The sequence below is a fragment of the Protopterus annectens genome, chromosome 11.part0, assembly GCF_019279795.1.
Source record: "Protopterus annectens isolate FY-2018-M chromosome 11.part0, PAN1.0, whole genome shotgun sequence".
Lineage (NCBI taxonomy): Eukaryota > Metazoa > Chordata > Ceratodontiformes > Protopteridae > Protopterus > Protopterus annectens.
This window is the reverse complement of record NC_056745.1, coordinates 57681026-57707399: the sequence shown is the minus strand read 5'-3', so window position 1 is coordinate 57707399 and position 26374 is coordinate 57681026. Positions and strand designations below refer to the sequence as shown.

General features: G+C 37.1%; 1 protein-coding gene across 16 annotated transcripts in view; it reads right to left on the bottom strand.

Moving 5' to 3' along the window:
- The window catches only part of NRCAM (neuronal cell adhesion molecule), a 1614235-nt gene that overhangs the window by 295033 nt on the left and 1292828 nt on the right, over positions 1-26374 (bottom strand). For all 16 annotated transcript variants that reach the window (XM_044087425.1, XM_044087435.1, XM_044087431.1 and 13 more), the window contains one exon: positions 7573-7739. In XM_044087425.1, coding sequence (XP_043943360.1) covers positions 7573-7739 — 167 coding nt within the window. The remainder of the gene's footprint in view (positions 1-7572; positions 7740-26374) is intronic.

The following is a 26374-nucleotide window of genomic DNA, read 5'->3' as shown; positions in this document are numbered from 1 at the left end:
TGGTGATTCCAGACGTTTCTCACACCCACAAAGGATATTAGACTTCTGCTTCCTTCATGCTAATCACAAATGTACTTAACGTCTTCATACGGTTATAGATAAATTGCCTTGCTTAGCTTTTAAACACTACTATCTGCTAATGTAAATTTACTTGGTTTATTTGTTTTTTCAATCAGTACTTAACTGCACTTTTTACTGATAGAAAGTTACAGTACCCTTGACCTTAATTTATTTATCTATCTCTCCTTTGTTGGCTAGGCTGGTCTCACTAAGTTAGTGGCTTCCTTTCAGGAGAGACTTAGTTATAATACTACTATGCAATTTGATTACAAATTCATGCAAAAAGTCACTCTACACATTTGTATATAAAATTCATTATATATGAACCACATCAATGTCTATACATTAACTTGCCTCTTTAGCATATAAATGTTAACTCTTTTTCTTTCTACAAGTTTATTTTAACTGCAAACTGAATGATGTAGTGCATTGCTGTTCTGCTTATTAATTTGTGTCCAAAGATTATGGTGAATTAAATGTTTTAGCACAGACTTATATTTCAGCCTCTTTATAGTCAACGTGTTTTTTACCTTTTCTTTCTTAATCTTACAAACATCATTCTGTCATCTCGATCAGCACAATGTTTATGTTTCCCACATCAGCATGCGCATCTAGCTCAAGACCAGCTGAATGTGCAGCGTCCTCCAAGGGGTTGGTCCCTGCACATATAAGCTGGTTTCATGATCAGTTTGTTAAGCAGCTTTCAATCATAAAACACATGCACTATTGCAAAAGGAATATACATAACAAACCTGCTTATTAACAGGTCTTCGTTTAAGCTCAAACATTACAGAAGGCATGGACCATGAGAATGTGTGTTCACATATATACATGCATGTCGACATATGCTGCATGCATATATGTGAATACACATTCTCGTGTGGGTATGGCCATACAAATAAGTCTTGGCATAGTGTAAAAATAAACATTACAATGTTAAAAAAAATATTATATTCAACACAACTAAAATACTTATCATATCAGTAGATCTGTTCCTCTACATCTCCAGGGTAAATGCCACTGTTAACTTCAGTTTGCGATATCATCAAACCATTTCTCTTCTTACAGAATCCTATGCCCCACAACTAGTCTTCACTGACACCTGAATAGCTTATCAGCATCTTCCAGCCATATACATAGGTAATACCAAACCTCTTAACTACAACATCAATATGTTCTCTGTTATAACAGATATATACACAGGTAATACCGAACCTCTTAACTACAACATTAATATGTTCTCTGTTATAACAGCCATATACATAGGTAATACCGAACCTCTTAACTACAGCATTAATATGTTCTCTGTTATAACAGCTATATACATAGGTAATACCAAACCTCTTAACTACAACATCAATATGTTCTCTGTTATAACAGATATATACACAGGTAATACCGAACCTCTTAACTGCAACATTAATATATTCTCTGTTATAACAGCCATATACATAGGTAATACCGAACCTCTTAACTACAACATCAATATGTTCTCTGTTATAACAGCCATATACATAGGTAATACTGAACCTCTTAACTACAACATTAATATGTTCTCTGTTATAACAGCCATATACATAGGTAATACTGAACCTCTTAACTACAACATTAATATGTTCTCTGTTATAACAGCCATATACATAGGTAATACCGAACCTCTTAACTACAACATTAATATGTTCTCTGTTATAACAGATATATACACAGGTAATACCGAACCTCTTAACTACAACGTTAATATGTTCTCTGTTATAACAGCCATATACATAGGTAATACCGAACCTCTTAACTACAACATTAATATGTTCTCTGTTATAACGGCCATATACATAGGTAATACCGAACCTCTTAACTACAACATCAATATGTTCTCTGTTATAACAGATATATACATAGGTAATACCGAACCTCTTAACTACAACATCAATATGTTCTCTGTTATAACAGATATATACACAGGTAATACCGAACCTCTTAACTACAACATTAATATGTTCTCTGTTATAACAGCCATATACATAGGTAATACCGAACCTCTTCACTACAACATTAATATGTTCTCTGTTATAACAGCCATATACATAGGTAATACCGAACCTCTTAACTACAACATTAATATGTTCTCTGTTATAACAGCCATATACATAGGTAATACCGAACCTCTTAACTACAACATTAATATGTTCTCTGTTATAACAGCCATATACATAGGTAATACCGAACCTCTTAACTACAACATCAATATGTTCTCTGTTATAACAGCCACATACATAGGCAATACTGAACCTCTTAACTACAACATTAATATGTTCTCTGTTATAACAGCCATATACATAGGTAATACTGAAGCTCTTAACTACAACATTAATATGTTCTCTGTTATAACAGCCATATACATAGGTAATACCGAACCTCTTAACTACAACATTAATATGTTCTCTGTTATAACAGCCATATACACAGGTAATACTGAACCTCTTAACTACAACATCAATATGTTCTCTGTTATAACAGCCATATACATAGGTAATACTGAAGCTCTTAACTACAACATTAATATGTTCTCTGTTATAACAGCCATATACATAGGTAATACCGAACCTCTTAACTACAACATTAATATGTTCTCTGTTATAACAGCCATATACATAGGTAATACCGAACCTCTTAACTGCAACATTAATATGTTCTCTGTTATAACAGCCATATACATAGGTAATACCGAACCTCTTAACTACAACATCAATATGTTCTCTGTTATAACAGCCATATACATAGGTAATACCGAACCTATTAACTACAACGTTAATATGTTCTCTGTTATAACAGCCATATACATAGGTAATACCGAACCTCTTAACTACAACATTAATATGTTCTCTGTTATAACAGCCATATACATAGGTAATACCGAACCTCTTAACTACAACATTAATATGTTCTCTGTTATAACAGCCATATACATAGGTAATACCGAACCTCTTAACTACAACATCAATATGTTCTCTGTTATAACAGCCATATACATAGGTAATACCAAACCGCTTAACTGCAACATTAATATGTTCTCTGTTATAACAGCCATATACATAGGTAATACCGAACCTCTTAACTACAACATTAATATGTTATCTGTTATAACAGCCATATACATAGGTAATACCGAACCTCTTAACTACAACATCAATATGTTCTCTGTTATAACAGCCATATACATAGGTAATACCGAACCTCTTAACTACAACATCAATATGTTCTCTGTTATAACAGCCATATACATAGGTAATACCGAACCTCTTAACTACAACATCAATATGTTCTCTGTTATAACAGCCATATACATAGGTAATACCGAACCTCTTAACTACAACATTAATATGTTCTCTGTTATAACAGATATATACACAGGTAATACCGAACCTCTTAACTACAACATCAATATGTTCTCTGTTATAACAGCCATATACATAGGTAATACCAAACCTCTTAACTACAACATTAATATGTTCTCTGTTATAACAGCCATATACATAGGTAATACCGAACCTCTTAACTACAACATTAATATGTTCTCTGTTATAACAGCCATATACATAGGTAATACCGAACCTCTTAACTACAACATCAATATGTTCTCTGTTATAACAGATATATACACAGGTAATACCGAACCTCTTAACTACAACATTAATATGTTCTCTGTTATAACAGCCATATACACAGGTAATACCAAACCTCTTAACTACAACATTAATATGTTCTCTGTTATAACAGCCATATACATAGGTAATACCGAACCTCTTAACTACAACATTAATATGTTCTCTGTTATAGCAGCCATATACATAGGTAATACCGAACCTCTTAACTACAACATCAATATGTTCTCTGTTATAACAGATATATACACAGGTAATACCGAACCTCTTAACTGCAACATTAATATGTTCTCTGTTATAACAGCCATATACATAGGTAATACCGAACCTCTTAACTACAACATCAATATGTTCTCTGTTATAACAGATATATACACAGGTAATACCGAACCTCTTAACTACAACATCAATATGTTCTCTGTTATAACAGCCATATACATAGGTAATACCGAACCTCTTAACTACAACGTTAATATGTTCTCTGTTATAACAGCCATATACATAGGTAATACTGAAGCTCTTAACTACAACATTAATACGTTCTCTGTTATAACAGCCATATACACAGGTAATACCGAACCTCTTAACTACAACATCAATATGTTCTCTGTTATAACAGCCATATACATAGGTAATACCGAACCTCTTAACTACAACGTTAATATGTTCTCTGTTATAACAGCCATATACATAGGTAATACCGAACCTCTTAACTACAACGTTAATATATTCTCTGTTATAACAGCCATATACATAGGTAATACTGAACCTCTTAACTACAACATTAATATGTTCTCTGTTATAACAGCCATATACATAGGTAATACCGAACCTCTTAACTACAACATTAATATGTTCTCTGTTATAACAGATATATACATAGGTAATACCGAACCTCTTAACTACAACATTAATATGTTCTCTGTTATAACAGCCATATACATAGGTAATACCGAACCTCTTAACTACAACATTAATATGTTCTCTGTTATAACAGCCATATACATAGGTAATACCGAACCTCTTAACTACAACATCAATATGTTCTCTGTTATAACAGATATATACATAGGTAATACCGAACCTCTTAACTACAACATTAATATGCTCTCTGTTATAACAGCCATATACATAGGTAATACCGAACCTCTTAACTACAACATTAATATGTTCTCTGTTATAACAGCCATATACCTAGGTAAAACCGAACCTCTTAACTACAACATTAATATGTTCTCTGTTATAACAGCCATATACATAGGTAATACCGAACCTCTTAACTACAACATTAATATGTTCTCTGTTATAACAGCCATTTACATAGGTAATAACGAACCTCTTAACTACAACATTAATATGTTCTCTGTTATAACAGCCATATACATAGGTAATACCGAACCTCTTAACTACAACATTAATATGTTCTCTGTTATAACGGCCATATACATAGGTAATACTGAAGCTCTTAACTACAACATTAATATGTTCTCTGTTATAACAGCCATATACATAGGTAATACCGAACCTCTTAACTACAACATTAATATGTTCTCTGTTATAACAGCCATATACATAGGTAATACCGAACCTCTTAACTACAACGTTAATATGTTCTCTGTTATAACAGCCATATACATAGGTAATACCGAACCTCTTAACTACAACATTAATATGTTCTCTGTTATAACAGCCATATACATAGGTAATACTGAAGCTCTTAACTACAACATTAATATGTTCTCTGTTATAACAGCCATATACATAGGTAATACCGAACCTCTTAACTACAACGTTAATATGTTCTCTGTTATAACAGCCATATACATAGGTAATACCGAACCTCTTAACTACAACGTTAATATGTTCTCTGTTATACGTTTATTCCCGCCATTCCATTCATTTGAATTTCTAATCACTAATCACAAGATTTATTATCTATTCGACAAACCCACTAATACACCTCTTCAAATGCTCAATGTTCAACATTTACTAAACGTATGTTTTATACTAAAATAGTTTCCTTTATTTCATATGAATGTAATCTAATTTAGCAAATAAATGTGTAATTGTTAATGCATATTACTTAATATCTGTTCATGTATATTACTGAATGGCTGCTTAAAAATGTTTGCAATATGCTGCAGCTTTTTACCCGGGCCTCATCTCTAAATGGATTTTTGACTAAACCCATTTGGGTAAACCCAGTAAACAAAACCGAAATAAAAAAAAATAAAAAAACATGCAATAGCCACAAAGAAGTTACTCCAGCACACAATCAGACAAGTAGTCCAAGAGCTGGGAGGTGGCAATATTAACAGTTTTACCACCTTACCATTCCTCAATTGAAGGGGTTATAATAATGAGAGAGTGCTGGTGTGTAAATAAAGTGTTATAAATACATAGCTAGACAGATAACATTACAGTGCCAAGTCTCACCATATTTTGAAACTGCAGATTTATAACTAAACATCTGCATACCTACATAACACCTTCTATTTGTAGTCACAGTGGTAGAACAGGTATGCAGGTATATGCTGGCATAAGCAATACTGTATTATGAAGCAAAAGATGGGCTTCTAGATTTAAACATATTTCAACAGAAACTATACAAAGTCATTACAAACTTTTATTAGTAATTTATGTGATACCAAATAGGAGAATTAAAAAGGACATGTTACCATTCAATGTAACCTATCCACTTCAGACACCTCTGGGGTCAAATATTGAGGGCATTTGTGAAATCTAAATCTGCCAGCCATTTTGTTTCTCTCACATATTGCAGGAAATGCAAGTAGGTCACCTGTAGTGGAGTGGTGTTTTTGTTAGCCCCTCCAAACCCATTCAAGGAGCTTGTCCTTGTCAGGATTTACAAAAAGGAGAAAAAGGTAAGCCTGTAAGGTTCTATAATCCTTAGTGGTACATGACTGTAATCCAAATGAACTGTAAACTATATGTCTAGCATTAGCTTAATACTGACCACTGTTAGTGCAGTAAAAAATAATAAAATAATCATAGCGATCCTTATGTAGGGTAAAAATCATAGCAATCCTTATGTAGGGTAAAAATCATAGCGATCCTTATGTAGGGTAAAAATCATAGCGATCCTTATGTAGGGTAAAAATCATAGTGATCCTTATGTAGGGAAAAAATCATAGCGATCCTTATGTAGGGAAAAAATCATAGCGATCCTTATGTAGGGTAAAAATCATAGCGATCCTTATGTAGGGTAAAAATCATAGCGATCCTTATGTAGGGTAAAAATCATAGTGATCCTTATGTAGGGTTAAATTGTCTGCTCTCTTCCTTTATGAGCACTTTTGCTGTAAAAAGGACATTGCCAACACGTACCAAAAGAAATGATTATTATAATAATGTACATTATAAATAAAGTATCAGATTTCACATCAGGCTTTCTCTATGACGTATGGATTTCTCTCAGAGGGCTAAGAAGATGGAAAATGTGTTGAAATAATACAAAGAAAAGAAAAACAAGTTTAAGGGTACGATTTTCTAGAGAGAGACTGTTATAGCAACTTTAGTGTGGCTTAAGATTCGTGTTGCTTTGCCAAAGTAATTTGCCTTATGGTGAACAATACTGAATGTTTCTTCTTAAAGAGTCATCAAAAACATCAAAAGTAACTTAAAAAGTATTCACACATCAGATGAAATGGAAAAAAAGAAAAAAAACATAAACAGGATTAAAGTAATCTAAATGAAGAAAATTGTGGACATTTTACATGGCATTGCTACGGAATACAAAGCAGCTTGGTGCAGACATTTCACTCACTGTTTCTCTGTGAAAAGGAAATGAAAAAGTTAAAAGAATGCACTTCACGCATGCTACATTACATACCTTTAACTTCCAGCTTTACTGTATTTTGGGCCTTTCCGAAGGGATTTCTTGCTACACAAGTATAAGTGCCACTGCTGTCCTTCTGTGCCACAGGAATTTCCAGTGTTCCACTGTCATGGAAAACGTATGCATTTCCAGAGAGGACACTTCCTTGAACACCTTTGAACCTTTACAAAAATAAATAAGCAAATTGTGTTAGGCAGCTGCGGAGGGTAACAGTTCATTTTTGTTTACAATGTTAATGCCACTTTCCACACATACAAACGATACAGCCTCACATAAAACAATATTTTCTTACCATCCTGAATTTTCATTTGGCTATTTAAATAGTTTTTCTATGGTTACATGCAAGCAGGTGCTCTATCTTCAGTATATGAAAACTTGCAACAGTGGTATGTCTCTGTGTGTATATATATCTATATCTATATATATATATATATATATATATATATATATATATATGGGTTACCGTCAGTACATCAAATGGCCACAACATCAAAATCTACTGCATCGACACCTCAGAACATCGACACCCGGAGAGCTGATGATCACTACACGGTAAGGAACCATTTGGCCATCACCGTGAACTTTGCCCCGTACTCCTGCTGTAGTGCATTCTCGGAGCTGGAATATTAAGTAAGGGGGGTGTGGGGGCAAAGCCCCCCACATTTGCGTGTTTGTTTCATTGGTAGTTTTTGGAGTTACGGATGGCCAAATGGTTCCTTACCATGAGGTGATCATTGGGTATCGATGTTCTGAGGTGTCGATGCAGTGGATTTTGATATTGTGGCAATTCGATGTACTGATGGTAACCCATTTATATATATATAAATATATATATATATATATATATATATATATATATATATATATATATATATATTGGTTCACTACTGAAATTCCAAATCAACTTCAGTTGACCATTCAGAATGTCGATCCAACATGATAAAGTCAGAATTTTGAAACAACAACCAATGCGAAAATGAATACATCGTCATCCGAAGCTCGATGTATTCGACATAGCAAGAGATGATGTCACTGACCTCCTGCTATATACATTAACCTACCTTTATACTCTACAGTCAGCGGTACATTAATTCTACTATTTTGCAGGGGGCTGCTACCCACACACTGCCTGCACATTAAATATACCAACTCTGAGATCACAATACAGTGAGGAAATAGGCTAATTCCCTGTTCCTCACTGAACCGCGATTTCCCTACACAATGTCGAACCCAAATACTCAAACTACACTACCCGTTCGCTGTAGTGTAGTCGATACAGTTTGGTTCAACATTCTGCTGACTGCAAAACTGCCATTCGACCAGATGCCAGTCGACCAATGCAGTTTCGAGGTTTTCAATGTAAACCTCTATATATATATATATATATATGTACACACACACACACACACACACACACACAAAACATAACTTTATTTGCATTCTAAAATCAAATGATATCATGGAAAGCGCACTTTGATCCACCAGGTTTGCAAGTTATACTGTAAGTTCTGTCAAAAGAAATATAAAATGAAAGCACATTGCACATTACTTAAGAGTTTAAAAAGACAGAGAGAGAAGGGAAAGTACATTGTCACTGACGTTGGCATACTCATCATTACATATACAATTACTTGACTAAATGGAAAAAGAATGACCAGAAGAGAATAACAGTGTTTCTCATCTCATAAGTACAGCTTAGACAACTTCATCCAAACTACTACTGCAAGTCAAACTGTCATTAATCAAACATTAGTTTAAGCTGTCCCGCCCCTAACCCCAACAAGCATGTTACATTGAAAAAAGGTATTTCCATAGCACTATCACTCTACTACTCGAGAAGACTTCTCGGCCACTCAACACATGCATCCATGTGCACCTACACACACAAAAACCACACACACATCCACACACACACACACACACACACACACACACACACACACACACACACACACACACACACACACACACACACACACATATATGTGTGTGTGTGTGTGTGTGTGTGTGTGTGTGTGTGTGTGTGTGTGTGTGTGTGTGTGAATATATATATATATATTTCATATATATACACTCAACCTATCCCGTGAACAAACACTACTTATCCTATCCACTAAACAAAGCCTAGCTCTAAACACTCACAGCCACACACAGACCTAATTTCTCCAATAGGCTAAATTTACTCTAACTCAAGCAAATTCACAAACACACACATACCTACTACAAATTCCACTGAACTCTTTTGCTGAAACAAGCATTCAACAAAACATCCATTTAATAAACTGGATGCTTGAACAAACAGATTTGCATTTCTAGTTGTTGAGCAAAGTAATGAAGTAATGGTTGACAAAACACAAGGCACCCATATATTTATAAATATACATATATATATATATATATATATATATATATATATATATATATATATATATACACACACACACACACAGATGTATATATAGCTAGCCACTCATCAGTGTAAACCTTGGCTGTAGATGATTGTCAGTGGTGAAGTGACACCCCGACCCTATGTGCAAAAATGGAAAAAGGGGTTGTGGATTGATGGCTAGATATAGATGTTAATGTGACAAAATTTATAGATGGAAGTATGGCCACAAGTTTATATTGCAAACCCTTCAGCAAAAATTCCCTATTGCATGCTAAAAGTTGCCATCCTGAATGTATTACAGAACATATCCATACATGCACAATTTTTATGCATAAGGCGTATATGTAGTTTTGAGGAAACTTTTATAACAGAGGCATCTAAAATAGAGAAGAGGTTTGAAAAGAGGGGGTATAGGAGAAGTCTAATCAGAAAGGCTTACAATGCAGCCTTTAATCAGTCGAGGGATGTATGGTTGGAGGGTAGAGACAGAGGGGCTTCGGAAGGTGTAAATATATGCACACTAAGGTTCATAATCACTTTTGGGAATAACATGTTTAAGGTAAAAGAGATGATCAATAAATACTGACACCTCTTAAAAATGGATCCATTTTTTGATAAATGTTTAGATTCCCACTGCCATTGTGATTATTGGAGAGGAAAAACTTAGGGTTAATATTTTTCGGGTTTTAAAAGGGGTTTGGTTGGTAGCCAACACAATAAATGATATGATAAACCATGTGGAAGTACATATTGTGGTAACTGTACATATTGACGAACAGTTTCCAAGACAAAATCATTTACTTTGGTTAATACACCCAAGGTTTATAATATTAGAAGTTTGATAATATGCAAGAGTGAATGGTTGGCCTTTATGGCTGTTTGCCATTGTGGAGAGTTATATGTCAGTCAGACATCTAGTTTTAAACAGAGAATTGTGGTTCATATTAGTGACATCAATTGTAGATGGTCTAGGAGTGTTTTGTTTAAGCACCAACTTGAACATCCTACAGCCCATTTCATTTTTGTTGGTATTGATATGGTAGTGGGTGAGGGTCTATCTAGTATTTCTAAACATAAGACACTGTCACAAAAGGAGATTTAATTTGGGCGCATTATGCAAGCCTGGTCTCAATAATTTTCTTTAATTTTAATGTTTGATGATTTTTGAATGATGTACGGTTAGGTTTGGCCTAAATGATTCTTGTTTAATTTTGACTATCATTGGAGTGAAATATTTACATCAAGTACAGATATATCTTATATATTTTTTTTTGTTGCTGTTATTTTTTTGTATTTCGTTTCCTTCTGCGTGTTTTCTCTTGTTTTTTTCCTTTTTTGGGGCAAGATATTTAGAGTGTTGAAACCAGCTATTTAATTAAATGACTGTACCTTTAAGCTGGGAATTTTAATGCAAAGTTGAAGCTAGGTTTGGAAGTACACTGATGCCACCATGGGGTAAAACCAGTTTGTTGTTTTCCTGTAAGTCTTGTATTTCCAGTGTAATAAAGTTTGAATATTCGCTGGATTTGAGGTTTATGTTGTCTGACATGTTTTAATTCCAGCACTTTTTTTGATGTCATGTGCACCGTTTTAGTAGTATGGTACCTACATATATATCTATATATATATATATATATATATATATATATATATATATATGTGTGTGTGTGTGTGTGTGTGTGTGTGTGTGTGTGTGTGTGTGTGTGTGTGTGTGTGTGTATATATATATATATATATATATATATATATATATATATATATTTATGTATCTATCCATATATGTGTATATATATATATATATATATATATAGATATATATAGATATATATATATATATATATATATATATATATATATATATGTATATATATGTATATATATATATATATATATATATATATATATATATATATATATATATATATATATAGCATTAGTGACCATAGTGCATGCAGCATTATGTTGACATACTTAATACTGACACAGTAATTCAAAACACTGACACCTTCTGTGCATGCTCTGAAGTTACTCCTTGGAAATATGTATTACTACAAACAGTGTTTTTGCAGGGGGCAGTCCCTTGTGCCTCCACATCTTCTGCTAATTATATAAACTAAACATGAGATTACACAATCCTTGGGGAAGAAACATATTCTCCTTCCACAGGGACTACCCTTATATCACTCAGCTGCTGACCATCTGCATTGTCGAACAAAGTGGGTCAGCAATGCAGATGTCGATCTTAGCTACACTCGATCAATCTTATGCAGCCCATATAAATGAAAATATAACCAGTACAGTTAACCAATGATTTTCCTACTGCTGACCTTTGACCCAGAACTGCCGATCATACTGTAGCAATCACAGAGTAGAGCAGTAACACTGCAGGTGGACAGACACTGACATAAGGACGTAGTCATGCTGACTCTACTCTTTTATAACAATAGGGTCGATGGCCCCAGATACCTATTCAGAAACTCTGTTAAGCATGGATTCTCTTGACGTTATTTCAAGACCCGTTATTGTTGCTGACAGTATGCTGATAAGTGAGACAACAGTTTTTGTTTAACTGGAGTAGCTGGTGCTGCCTAGTTTCTTGTTTGCTCTTTTGTTTTACTTGACCCTGAGGTTACTGTCTAGCTTCAAATAAGCTATTGCAGTGATTTAGTTTTCTTTTCTTATCTTTTTTTCTGTCCTATTTTTAAAAGTATCCCACACAAAAAGTTATACTCAGGCAGTTATAAGAGGGAGGCAGCTGGAAAAGCATATATCTAGGAGGGGTATCTGTAAATTAATTGCAGTTTTTCCTTCATATTCCTGAAGGGGGATATTCAGCAGCCACAAAGACACCATGGCCACCATAGGAATAAGCCACATTGTGGGTGTTGCCACCTCATATACCATTATCATCAACTCCCTTTTTCCCATTTTTCTACATGAGATCGGGGTGTCTTGTTAACTGTCACCATCTCTCTTGATTCAATGCCACACTCCTGCCTTCTTCAACACTCATGCTTGACTGTCACAGATCTTCTCTATCACAATCCAGCCATCTCTTTGCTGGGAACCCTCGTTTCCTCTTGCCTTCTTCCTGTCTGTCCCAAATGTTCTTCACCAGATTGTCTTCTGCTTTTCTGCACACGTACCCAAACCACCATAATCTGTTCTCTTTGATCTTTTCTGCAATTGGAGCTACTTTGGTTTCTGCTCTTAAGTCCTCATTTCTTCATCTGTCCTACGGTGTGCATCCTACCACCCATCTCAGGCACTTCATTTCCATCACCTCTAGCTTCATCATCTGTTCTGCCCTCACTGCCCAGGTTTCTGTACCATGCAGTAGTACTGGTCGCACCACTGTTTTGTACAATTTACTTTTCAGCTTCTTTGGCATTCTTCTGTCATACACTACACCTGACACTCCATGCCAGTTGGCTGCAGCCCCTCTGATTCTAGCTTTGGCCTCTTCATTCAGACTACCCTTCTCCTCACCATCTCCCCAGATAGTTAAAGCTGTTAACCTGTTCCACTATCTTCCCTTCTATATCATTTCTGAGCTTCTTCTAATTTCCCCCATTTGCTGCCATTACAGCTGTCTTATCTGTACTCAGTTTCATCCCGTGTGCCTTCAGTTTTGCATTCCATTCCCCTATCCTTTGCTGAAGTTGTTGCTCAGAGTTTGCCTGTAATACCACATCTTCTGCATACAGCATCTTTGTTGATCTGTGCTCTCTGACCTATTTGTTAATGTAGTCCATCACAAATATGAACAGCAATGGGCTCAGAGCTGAACTCTGATGCACACCCACTCCCAGTGGGAACCATTCATCTCAATCTCTAGACAAAGCCACAAATAATGGGTGGACAAAGGTCCAAAAATAGGGACACTTTTAAAATATTGCTCTTACAAACTTCGAAAGTTGATAAAATTTTTTACATTATCAAGAATTTTTTGAAGGGCATGAAGTCTGAAACTCAAATATCTGCCATTATTTTCTGACTTCAGGCCTCAATGATTTGCTGGTGATTTGCTAGAAAAATAAATTTTTATGAGAAGCAGACGACAAATATGAGGCAAAAATCTGGACATTCTGTGAAAATCTGAACAGTTGAGAGGTATGCTGTGAACCCCTCTGTGAGACCAAACACTGATCATACATAAGTCATTGGGTCCTTGCACATAGCTTGCAATGTTTCTGGAACCTTTAACTGTCACAGGACTGCCCAAATTAGTTTTCTTGGGACCTTGTCATATTTTTTCTCCAAGTCTAGGAATGCCCAGTTGGATTCTTTCCTCATCTTTACCTTCTTTTCAACTATCTGTCTCACTGCAAACACTGGGTCAGTTGTGCTGCATCCTGATCTGAATCTGAACTACTCACCTCCCATTTTACTTTCTACTAATCTGAATATCCATTTATCAATCACCCTCTTCAAAACTTTCATGCTATGGGACAAGAGTGAGTTTGATACCTCTGTACTGCCCACAGTTGTGGATGTCCCCTTTGTTTCGTGTAAACTGGCATAAATATACTTATTCTCCAGTCATCTGGGATGAACTTTTTCCTCCACACTGCTATGAGTAGCTTCAGGAACCATTTTTTCCCTATATCACCCAGCATCTTGATCATATCTGCTGCAACCTCAGCTTCATTTTGCTGTTTTTACTTCTTCTAGAGTGGACGCCTCTTCCTCTCTCATCATAGGCTGTGTCTGTCACAGTACAGCTTCTGTGGTATTTTCGACATTCAGAAGCTGCTGGAAGTACTCTTTCCATTTGTTTTTGATGTCCTGGGCTGGTGAACAGGTTGTTGTTGGCATCCCTTATGAAGGGTGTCTGACTATCTTCTTTATATTTCTATCTTTCCCTTGCAACTGGATAGAGTTTCTTTGTGCCACCTACTGAGTCACTTTACAGAAGCTGGTAGAGGGCCTCTGATGCCCTTTTCTTTACTATTGCAATTATCTTCTTAGCCTCTTTCTTAGCCAACCAGTATTCCTTCCTAGCCTGGTCCATCTTTTCTATCTCCTACTTTTTCCTGCACTCCTTTCTTTTGATGACGTCCTGGAATTCTGCATTCCAGCACCAGCTTTCCTTATGTACTTTATTTCCATACCTGGCTTGACCACATATCTCTTTTGTAGTCCTCACATAAGCTGTTTTGAGGTGCTGATATTCTTCTTCAGCTTTATTTATTTCCTCCTCTTCTTCAGGGGCTAGAGCCCTGAGTAATTCCTTAAACCGTTCTGCTTTCTCCACAGTCAACTTTCAGGTCTTCGGTCTGATCTCTGTTGACCTTAGAGCCTTCTATGACTATTACTTGCAGTAAGTTTTGGCAACCAATGGTTTATGCTGTGAGCTCACTGTTTTACTGGTGAATACTTTACTATCATTGATTCTACCCCAGTGCCCTTTCCTTACTAGGATGAAGCATACCTGAGTTGCATGTTGCCCACTTTTGTATGTGGTCTTGAGGCTATCTCTCTCTCTCTCTCTCTCTCTCTCTCTCTTTCTGAACCATGTGCTAGCTGCTATCAAGCCATTTGCCAGACAGAAGTCTAGAAAGGCTTCTCACAAGTGCTGACTAATGTAACCAAAAATGGACATGGGTATTTGCTGGTGATGAGGGGGTTGAGGACCTGGACTAGTCTGACCTACGACAGGGATGCATATTAAAGATTGGGGGGGGGGGTCTATGTGCTATTTTCAACAGTGTGTCCAGTAGTCCTGAGTCAATAAGCTACTGAGCTGCTAGTGTCCAGATGCCCAGCTTAGGTTAACTGGAATAGCTCTGCTGAGCAAAAGCAAGACATTAAAATAATCAACCTTCCAAAAATGAATTAAAGATTGCTACACTACAGGAAGCAGCTTGAAAGTTGATGACATGATAAGGAGGTGGCTGGATATCCCATCCATCCAGAAAACAAGATAGGAGGGCAGTGCAGTTAAACCACCAGGCTTGGGATCCAGATTTTACTACTCAGAGACAGGCATACTAGAATTGTTGTGGGAATTGTTGGGAAAGACAGAGAGAGAGTGCCTTCAGAAGATTGTGAGGGATGTCATAATTAATGCAGACTTGTGGCAGTCAGTGTCCACTGTAAAGACAGAGGTGGTACTCATAATCTGAATCTATGCACCTCAGTAGGGTTGTGATGATGAGAAAAAGGGTGTGTTCAGGCAGCAGCTGCAGGATCTACTGGATAAAGCAAGGCAATAACAGCTGGTGTTTATAATGGGGGACCTGAATGATCATATTGGGACAGACAGAACTCAATACAAGGACTGCCTTGGTCTATATGGGTGGGGCAAGAGTAATAAAGAAGAGGCCATTCTAGAATTCTCTATGGCAAATGGCTTAATATTGTTCAATGCATGGATCACCAGGACAGACAGTCACAAAATCATATACAAGAGTGTTAGATATGCAAGTCAAGTACATGTCCTCGTAGTAAGAACAGGGCATTGGGGTAGAATCAGAGCTGTCCTCTTAGTAAGAACAGGGCATTGGGGTAGAATCAGAGATGTCCTCTTAGTAAGAACAGGGCATTGGGGTAGAATCAGAGATGTCCTCTTAGTAAGAACAGGGCATTGGGGTAGAATCAGAGATGTCCTCTTAGTAAGAACAGGACATTGGGGTAGAATCAGAGATGTCCTCTTAGTAAGAACAGGGCATTGGGGTAGAATCAGAGATGTCCTCTTAGTAAGAACAGGGCATTGGGGTAGAATCAGAGATTGCAAAGTCATCCCAGCGAAACAGTCGGCCCACAGTATAAACCACTGGTGGCCCATATAAGCTGCAAGCAATGGTCAGAGAAGGCTCTAAGGTCAACAGAGACTAGACTGAAGACCTGGATGTTGACTGGAGTGAAAGCAGAAGAGTTCAGGGAACTATTCAGTATACTGCACCTCAGGACAAGGAAGAAGAAGAAATAGCTGGAGTTGAAGCAGAATGTCAGCATCTCAAAACAGAATGTGAGAGGACTGTAGAGCAGATAAGCAGCTAAGACAGTTATGGGAATAAGGCACATAAGGAACGCTGGTGGTGGAATGCAGACGTCCAGGAAGTTATTAAAAAGAAGTTGGCTGGTCCAGTGGCACAGTGGGATAAAGATCTGGCTATGGACCAGCTGACCCAGGTTTGATTAGCAGAGTAGCAGCGAAGGGATAGGCAGGCCTTCCCAAGATAGGAGGGCGCTCATTGATCCGATATGGACCAGGCTATGAAGGAACATTGCTTAGCTAACAAAGAATATACAAGAATATAAATGTAAATATTCTTATTCTACTTTCAACACAATTATATTAATGTGAAATGACTGTTGGCACATTCATTATTGTGTTCTAAGTTTTTTTATGTACTTGTTTAGGTGCAGGTTGCATTGTCTGGGTTCAACTTGTTTGGATCCAGTGATGTGTTATTTTTCAATAAGTAATTTTTTCAAGTGTGCTTTGCTTTTAATATTAATTGACATGTATTAACTGAATGTTATTTAAGCAATGAGTAGTAGGTGTGTCTTTAACCTGATGAAGTCTAGTTTCCAGACGAAAGCGCTCATTTTTGTATCTGTGGTTGTTTTATAAAAGTTTACTTTTGCCTTAAACGGTGGCTTGGATTCCTTTATATATATATTTTTTACTATTTAGCTAACAAAGAAACTTAGAGAATAGTCACAATACCAAAGAACAAGGCATCAGAGGCATTCTACTAGCTTTGGGAAACTGACTCAGCAATGCTCTCAGGTTGCAAGGCAAAAACAGTAAGATAAAGAAGGCAGTCATCATATGTACTTCAGAAGAGATTCCAACACCAATATGCTCAGCAGTCCATAGGACAAAAATGTAAGATGGAAGGAGTACGTCCAAAAGCTTCTGAGAAAAATAAAAAGTACCGATGCTGCACTCCCTCAAGCTACATTCTACAATGAAAGCAGAAGAAGAGCCCACCCTAGAAGAAGTAAGGACAGCACTAATGAAATGCAAATACGATCAGCATGTTGGCTGGGTTAGGGTGAATTGGCTCCAGAGGGTACCCGTAGCAGTATGGAGAGAGGGAGAGTGGCGTATCCTAGTTATAACTGAACAATAAACATTCAAATCCAGTGTATAAGAACAATAGGGACATTTACAGCTATGAGCAGTACAGAGGTATCAAAGTCTTGTCACACTGAATGAAAGTGCTGGACAGAGTGATTCCTAAAAGAATATGCCGACTAGAAGAAAGTAAGATGGAAGGTGTGCAGTTCAGATTCAGATCAGAATGCAGAACTATCTACTCAATGTTTTCAGTGACACAGAGAGTGGTGAAGAAGCTGGACATGAAGAAAGAAATTTGGAGAAAGCATATGGCAAAGCATGCTGATGGTTTAAATGTTAAAAAACATTGGTAGAATTAGTGCAAGCTACGTACGTGGGTCCAGTTACATGAGTATAAGCAGTGTTTAGACTCAGAGGGGTTCCCAGTGTGAGCGGGGCTGCATCACAGTTCACCTCTACGTCCACTGTTTCAAGTTGGTGATATTTTACATTAGCAAACTGGTAAGAGGGGAGAGATCGATAAAGCTGCTGTATCCAGATGACTTGGCATTAGAAGCAGACTCAAAACAGGAACTTCAGCAAAAGTCAGGGAAATGGAATGCAAAAATGAGGGCACACAGGATGAAACTGAGTACAGACAAGACAGCAAATGTTGAAATCATAAGTAGATAAAAACTGAGAAAGAATGGAAAAAGTTTAAACAGGGTAAAAACTTCAGGTATGTAGACGGGGTGGTTAAGGATTAGGGAACTGTGAATGAGGAGATGGAGGCTAGAATCAAAGGTGCTGCAACCAGTTGGCTCCGATTGTCAGGGGTGGTATATGACAGAAGGATATCAAAGAAGGTGACAAATAAGGTATACAAAAACAGTGGTGTGACCAGTACTACTGCATAGCACAGAAACCTGGGCAATGAAGGCAGAGCAGCTGAAGAAGCTGGACGTGATGGAGATGAAGGCCTACAATGGGCTGTAGGATGCACAATGTGAGACAGATGAAAGAAATGAGGACTTCAGAGCAGAAGATAAGGAAGATAATGTAGCTCTACTGTGATTGGTGGTATACACTTATAGCATGGCCACCAACATTCCCTGTTACCTAGGAAACACATACAAACTTCCTGGTTGCTTAGGAACAAAACAGAGTACAGGATCTGTGCTTACGATTGACCACAGGTTGTCTTGCTTCCCCATAACATAAACAAGAGCTACACGCTTGATGTGAGCACTTTCCTGATGTTTTAGGAAAGAGGTAGCAGCCCTCACCTTATGAATTTGTCACCGTTGTTGCTATGTTACTAAGGTTGTGAGACTACATTTTGTATTGCTGATCTAAACGGGTGTTGGTCACTATTCATTTGTATATTTTCTTATGATCACTTTACAGTCTGATTATATGCTTTGGTTAAGTTATTTCACTTGCATTTCCAAATGAACTGTTTTTTTTAGCATTACTTTAGTTTCACTAGAGGATTTATGTGGTGATGTGAGAGGATCATGGATTGATCTAATTTGACCGCAGGTTATGTCTGTGTCTCACATTGGTGTATTCTGTATTCTTTACTTTCAATGTTCTAGGATTCATTATTTGGTGGTTTGATCTTTTAAACGTTTATGATTTTAACATTTTGAGATTGTAGTCTTGATGTGGTAAGGTTTGTGGTTTGGTATTTTATATTATATATATAAATATGTGTGTGTACATATATATATATATATATATATATATATATATATATATATATATATATGTGTGTGTGTGTGTGTTTGTATATATATATATATATATATATATATGTGTGTGTGTGTGTGTGTGTGTGTGTGTGTGTGTGTATATATATATATATATATATATATGTGTGTGTGTGTGTGTGTGTGTGTGTGTGTGTGTGTGTGTGTGTGTGTGTGTGTGTGTGTGTGTGTGTGTGTGTGTGTGTGTGTGTGTGTGTGTGTGTGTATATATATATATGTGTGTGTGTGTATATATATATATATATATATATATATTTGTGTGTGTGTGTGCATATATATATATATATATATATATATATATATATATATATATATATATATATATATATATGTAGAGTGCACTTTAAAATATTGTACCACCAAAACACTGACACCGATAATGTCATCACAAAATTGAAAAAAAAACACATTTGAAACATACCAGCCATCCTCTTGAGACAAATTCTCGAAGCATGAAGGTAACAACAAGCCCCCTGCAACCCCTTACCTCCTGATAATTATATATATATATATATATTGTCACTCAGAAATTCCACAATACCATGGAAAAAGGAATTCTCAGCTACGATATTGTGTCAGTCTCGCATAACTGTCGATGATCTGTCTTGTCAACCAAAGTATGTTGACAATTTAGATATCGAATTTTAATGGAAGTCAGTGATATCGGATGCTTCCATACATGTCTGTATTATATATCTTTATATAAACATGCGAGCACACACACAATACATGACACTAATGCATCCAGCCATCCATCTACACCCCTTTTTCCCATTCTTGCACATGGGGACATGATTTCTCTTCAAAAGTGACAATCATCTAGAGCCAAGGTTCACACTAATATGAAAAAAAAACAAATATGATAAAGTGTGCATTTATTTATTTTAGATTTTCATTTCAGTGAAAAGTTAAAGTCAAGGGCCTTTGCCTAACCAAGTTCACAGATGATTACAAATTAGGACCTATCATAGATTCTACTACAACACAAACATATTATAGAGGGTGTAATACAGACAAACGATTGGTGCCAAAGTCACAGACTAAATCTTATGCCAATTAATGCACTATAGTGTCATTTGAGAAAACTGCCACCTAGCCTAATTACTCTGTTGATAAGACATCCCAAGAGCTGACCCAGTAGTCAGGGATCTGGAAACATATGTATAGAGTAATCTGGTCTTTGACCAACAAGCATCTAGAGTATTAAAAGAGTCATTCTATCTCACCCAACTTATAAGTAAGGTTACAGCATCAAGGTCCAAGGATGTTATAGTGCCATTTTATTCATCCCTTATCAGGCTCAACATTGAGAATAATGTGCTCTTCAGCATGTACCTGACTAGACATATGTAACAGTTGGAACATCCACAGACATCCCCTAGCAGGACAGTCCAGGGTATAAACACATTGTCCTATAAGTATCACCTTAAAGCCCTACCTCGTTGTTCAGTCTGCTACAGGAAACTGAGCAGTGATTAATGTCTGGCATACAAGGCATCCATGGATCCAGCTCTGATGAACCTTTTGCACATCTGGAAAACAAACAGCATCAGAACCACAAGATCCAAGGATTTAAATTTTGCTTGCAACATAAATAGGACATGCTGGCGAGAGAGATATGCATCTCAAAGGATCTCCATGCTCTGGAATATGTGAACCAAAGTCCATCCCTAACCCTATTTAAGCATAACCATAACCAGTGGATGGGAAATTAGAATTTCAGCCTGTGTTTGCCCCCCCCCCATCTCTAATAGACAGAGGCAGACAGCAGCTACGCCCAAAGCAACATATCCCAAAGTAGGTATTATCTGCTCCAAAATGATTTTTTTGAATAGATCGCTCTAGGGGCTTGCTGGCCCTGTAAAAGCTGCAACATTTAGAAACACAAAGGGCTTTCTGATATTAGTAACTACATGAAATACCCCCATATATGTTTAGCAAACATAAATGGATGAAGGTGGGAAAGCTATGAACAAAGATACTTTACCGCTTTTTCATTATTACTTTTTGTAATGGTGTGGACATAACACAGCATGTTTCCCAAAAATACCTGTTTAAACATGAATTTAAACAGTGACTACTGAAGACTTGGTCCTGACTGTGTCTAACCCCCACATGGCAACTTTATCATTACCTCATCTTTTACTCATCCAGTCTCTTATTTCTCCCACTTTTCGTTTCTCCCCTTCTCTCTGTCTTGTAATTCTGTAGTCCAGGACTTAAAATCTTTATAATTTGGATCAGCACCATGTTTCTTTCTGTTCAAATACTTTGTGTACCACATATTTGACACCAGTTATGTATCTTATTTTTATTTTTTTCTCTTCTACAACATGTAATGATGTTAACTGTTGCTAATGATACTCTGGCTCTGTCTTATCTATAAGTGTTCATTTTGTTATGCTTACAAATTTTACAAGATTGTGAACTCTTTAGAGCTTTTTTCCTTGGGTCTCTACTGAAAATGAGCCTTTGGCTCAGTTGGACTATCCCAGTTAACAAATGTCAAATAAAATAAATAAATAAAATAAAAATTCATAACAGCCACAATGTAAATAAACTTAAAAATGCTTGTTTACTAGTTTAGATAGAGCAGTTAGGTAGAAGGACAATTATTGCAATCATTTTAAAAGGATCTACAACATAACAACATATCCGAGGGACTCACATGCATGTAACTCACACCTAAACATTGGCTTCCTGGTTTTGCCATGCTGCATACATATATATATATATATATTCAGTAAAATTCAAGTCTGGGCATAGTACAATGGTGAAAGTATAAAATTGGCTACTACTGTATTCACCTGCACTTCAGATTATGTTTTTTAATAGGTGATTATCTCATGTGAATGTGATACAAAGTTACAGAATTCAGCTTCAGGGAAAAAATGCTTACAAGTAAAATTTATAAAAAATGACAATGTTTGTTGCAAAAGTGGGAAAAGAGACATAAATAGTTTTTTGTTTTCTTATTTTTTGGGGGGGCTAGAAAAGTGGATTATGATGTGAAACATATTTATTTTATTTTATTTTTATTTGTTTCTTTATTCATGCATTGACTATTGGATATGTGCAAACATCAAAATAACAAGCACGTATTCCATGTGAAACTGTGCATCTTAGGAAATATGATCTGTCAGCGGTATGGTGTATGTTGAAATTTATTGTGCATCTTCTCAACAGAAACAACAGTTGTGAGGTATAGCTCATGCACTTTGCACCATTGCTTGTCACTAAATACTACAAACATTTTGTCCATCACTGGATGTTATGTGCAATGTTCTGGACATGGCTGGAAGCGTCTCCAGATATTCTCACAGATGTTATTTGCATGCATTCATTCTGCTTGGGAGACACTCTGCAGTTCATGGAGGAAGATTTCCATGACACGCCTTTACGAAGTTTTTGTTTGTCTGGCATGTCATTAACAGCACTTTGACACACAGTCCAGAATACAGGTGAAGAAGGGAAAGGAAGATATTATGTCCGAGTAATGGATTCCATATCAAAAATGTAATCCAGAGACACTTTTAGGAATCTTTTCTTCAGCTCAAATAAAAGGGCAGTTTCTTCAGGAAAGGAAGCAGCACTAGCAGAAGTGTCACTCAAAGTTGGAAACTGGCATTTTAACAATATATGTTAGATATGCCTTCAGCCTATTCCTGATGCCAAATAATTTGTCCCAACTGAAACATGCAGTTCTTCTGTTCCATTCCTGGGATGTAGTTCTTCACTACCTTTAGGGCAGCTCTGCCAAAGTTGGTCACAAGAAAAGTTAGTAGAGGTGCAACCAAATAACACAAATTGTATATACTATTGAGGATGTTTTCGTAAACAGCCTCTGACTCGGTCTACACACACACACACACATATATATATATATATATATATATATATATATATATATATATATATATATATATATATATATATATATATATATATATATATATATATATATGTATGTATGTATGTATATAAACAGTGCCCTCCAGTGGCATTACTATGGAACTGCAGGTTATGCATAACTGAAATGCAGGCTGTACATATAACTGCACCAGTAGGAAAGGTTCCATCCATTAACCAGAAGTTAGATGCCTGAAGGTCTGTCAAGCTTTCTTTTGCAGTCAGCAGCTGTACCTTAATTCGTCTGTCTACATCACAGCCTAAATATACTTGGAATGGTCTCCCAATGAGGGATTAATGTGTAGCATCAATAGCAGAAAGAGCATTGTTTTCCTGGCTGTACCATCCCAAGATGCTCTTCTTTTAGATAATTTACTCCATAAATGTTATGGGGGTATGCCTTGCACTACTTCAGGGCCAGCTTTAAAGGCAACTGCCTGGATTTTTGCAAGTGGAGCTTTTTTATCGTTACAGTCGGGAACTGCTGATTGAAAGCTCAGTGTCTGTTATTCTAAAAGTGTATTAGTTCTGGTTTAAGCACTTGGGCTTCAGGCCAGTAATTTTACGTTAAGAAGGATTGTGGTCTGCACTCTTGTGGGAGGAGAGGCTGGACTCTGCCCTTCTGAGCAGGGAATTTCTGGTTAGAGGCTTATAGTGCCTGCATATTCTAACTGTTTCTTACTGAAATTGGTACACCTTGTTTGCTGTAGCATAGACTAGATCCAGGCCTGCTGAATCTAGCTTTATTTGTATGCTTGTTGTTTGTTTATTTCCCTGAAATGCTAATTCCACCTAAAACGCAGCCTTTTAGCACTTCTGTGGATCCCTAGTGATATCTGCATTGCTTACTGTACTTATTTCTTTGTTTCACTTGAAAGAAAGTTACTGTTTGTCATTTTTGCATTTAAGTTACCTGTAACACATTGCATTTAAGTTACCTGGCACTTGCTCACTAAAGCAATTATATAAGTCAGCTCTAAAAAATTAAAAGCACTACACCCTCACAAACTCCCCTTGAGTACCTTGTTCCCCATTGGCCCTTTTTTTCAATTATAAAGGAATTCCCAGTACTATTCTAGCATGTCCAAAGGTCAGTTGTCAATCTCCTCTCCGGTCCAGCTGATGAATCTGGGAATCTTGAGGCAATGTTACAACTGCCTCATGTACGCAGACAACCCTCTCCTCCTCCCAACAAATTCCAACACATGTGAGAGATGCAACCATATAGCCAAACTGGAGGCTAAGCTCTCTCAACTCAGTACTGGCGTGGGAGAAGGAAACCACACTCACTACAATTCCAGTCTCACATAGACCTACCATGACAACAAACCAAACACATAAACACACAAAAACATACTCGGAGGCTCTAAATAAAAATCTGCCTAAGCAGCAGAGACCTCCAAAGCAGACATCCAAGTAACCGCTACCCCAAAACAAAACACGTGCAACATATAGCTCACAAAGCCAGTGTGCCGAACAGTCACAGCCCTTAAGGCTAAAAAACACACCTGATACACTTGTAATAGGTGACTCTATCGTCAGGCACACTGACGTCCCGCTCACCAGGCTGAACAAGGAGAAGGTCACGGTGAGCTGCCTGTCGGGCGCTAGGATCCGCCACATAACACAAACACTCAGGTCACTCCAAGGCAAGTACAAATATGACTCAGTCATTGTCCATGCTGGTGTGAATGACCTGAGACGTACCTCCCTGGACTACATGAAAAGAGACATAGAGGAGCTATCTGAGCATGTAGCCCAGGCCGGTATGACCCTCACCTTGAGTAACATCTTACCCTCACCAAGAATGATGCCACAATATGAAGACAAGATGATCAATTTTAACAATTGGCTTAAGTGTTGGTGTCATTCAAAGGGGATCCAATGCCTGTCAGCCTGGGATGACATGCTCGACAAGCCACAATGCTTCGCTAGGGACGGCTTGCACCTGTCACCCCTGGGCTTTTGGATATTGGCAAAGGCTCTTGCTACCCCCATAGTGCCGTTTTAGGCAAGGCTCAAAAGACAAACCCACCTCCATAGGTATCACAAGGGATAAGAAACTAAGAGTAATGCTACTCAATGCCAGAAGTCTAAACCTCAAGATGCACGCACTCAAAACTCTCCTTAGCATGGAGAACATCGATATCTGTGCAGTAACAGAAACCTGGTTCAAGGCTCCCGAGAGCACCCCAGCACTACCAGGTTATACCTCATACCATGCTTTTCGGCCCCAAAACTTGGGCTGAACCACAAAAGGAGGGGGAGTATCAATATTCGTCAAAGATACCCACACCTCCAGGTTGGTGGCACAGAACGAAGCATCAGAGACTATCCATGTGCAACTAACTGTGGGTAAAACTGCCTTCCAGTTTATAGCCTGCTACAGACCACCCTCCCAAACACAGGAACCCTACTTGGCCTTCCTGAGAATACTGGAAAATATGAAGGTCTCTCCAAACACCATTATATTGGGCGACTTCAACTACCCAAACATAGACTGGGAGCATTACTCTAGCTCCAACACCCTAGCCCAAAGGTTCCTAGAATTTATAAACTCAAATGCTATGGAACAACTTGTTACCACTCCCACAAGAGGGGAAAACATATTGGACCTGATCATCACCAACATGGGGACACTATGCTCCAGACCAGAAGTGTATCCCTCACTGGTAAGATCAGACCATAAACTAATCTCACTGGATATTCACA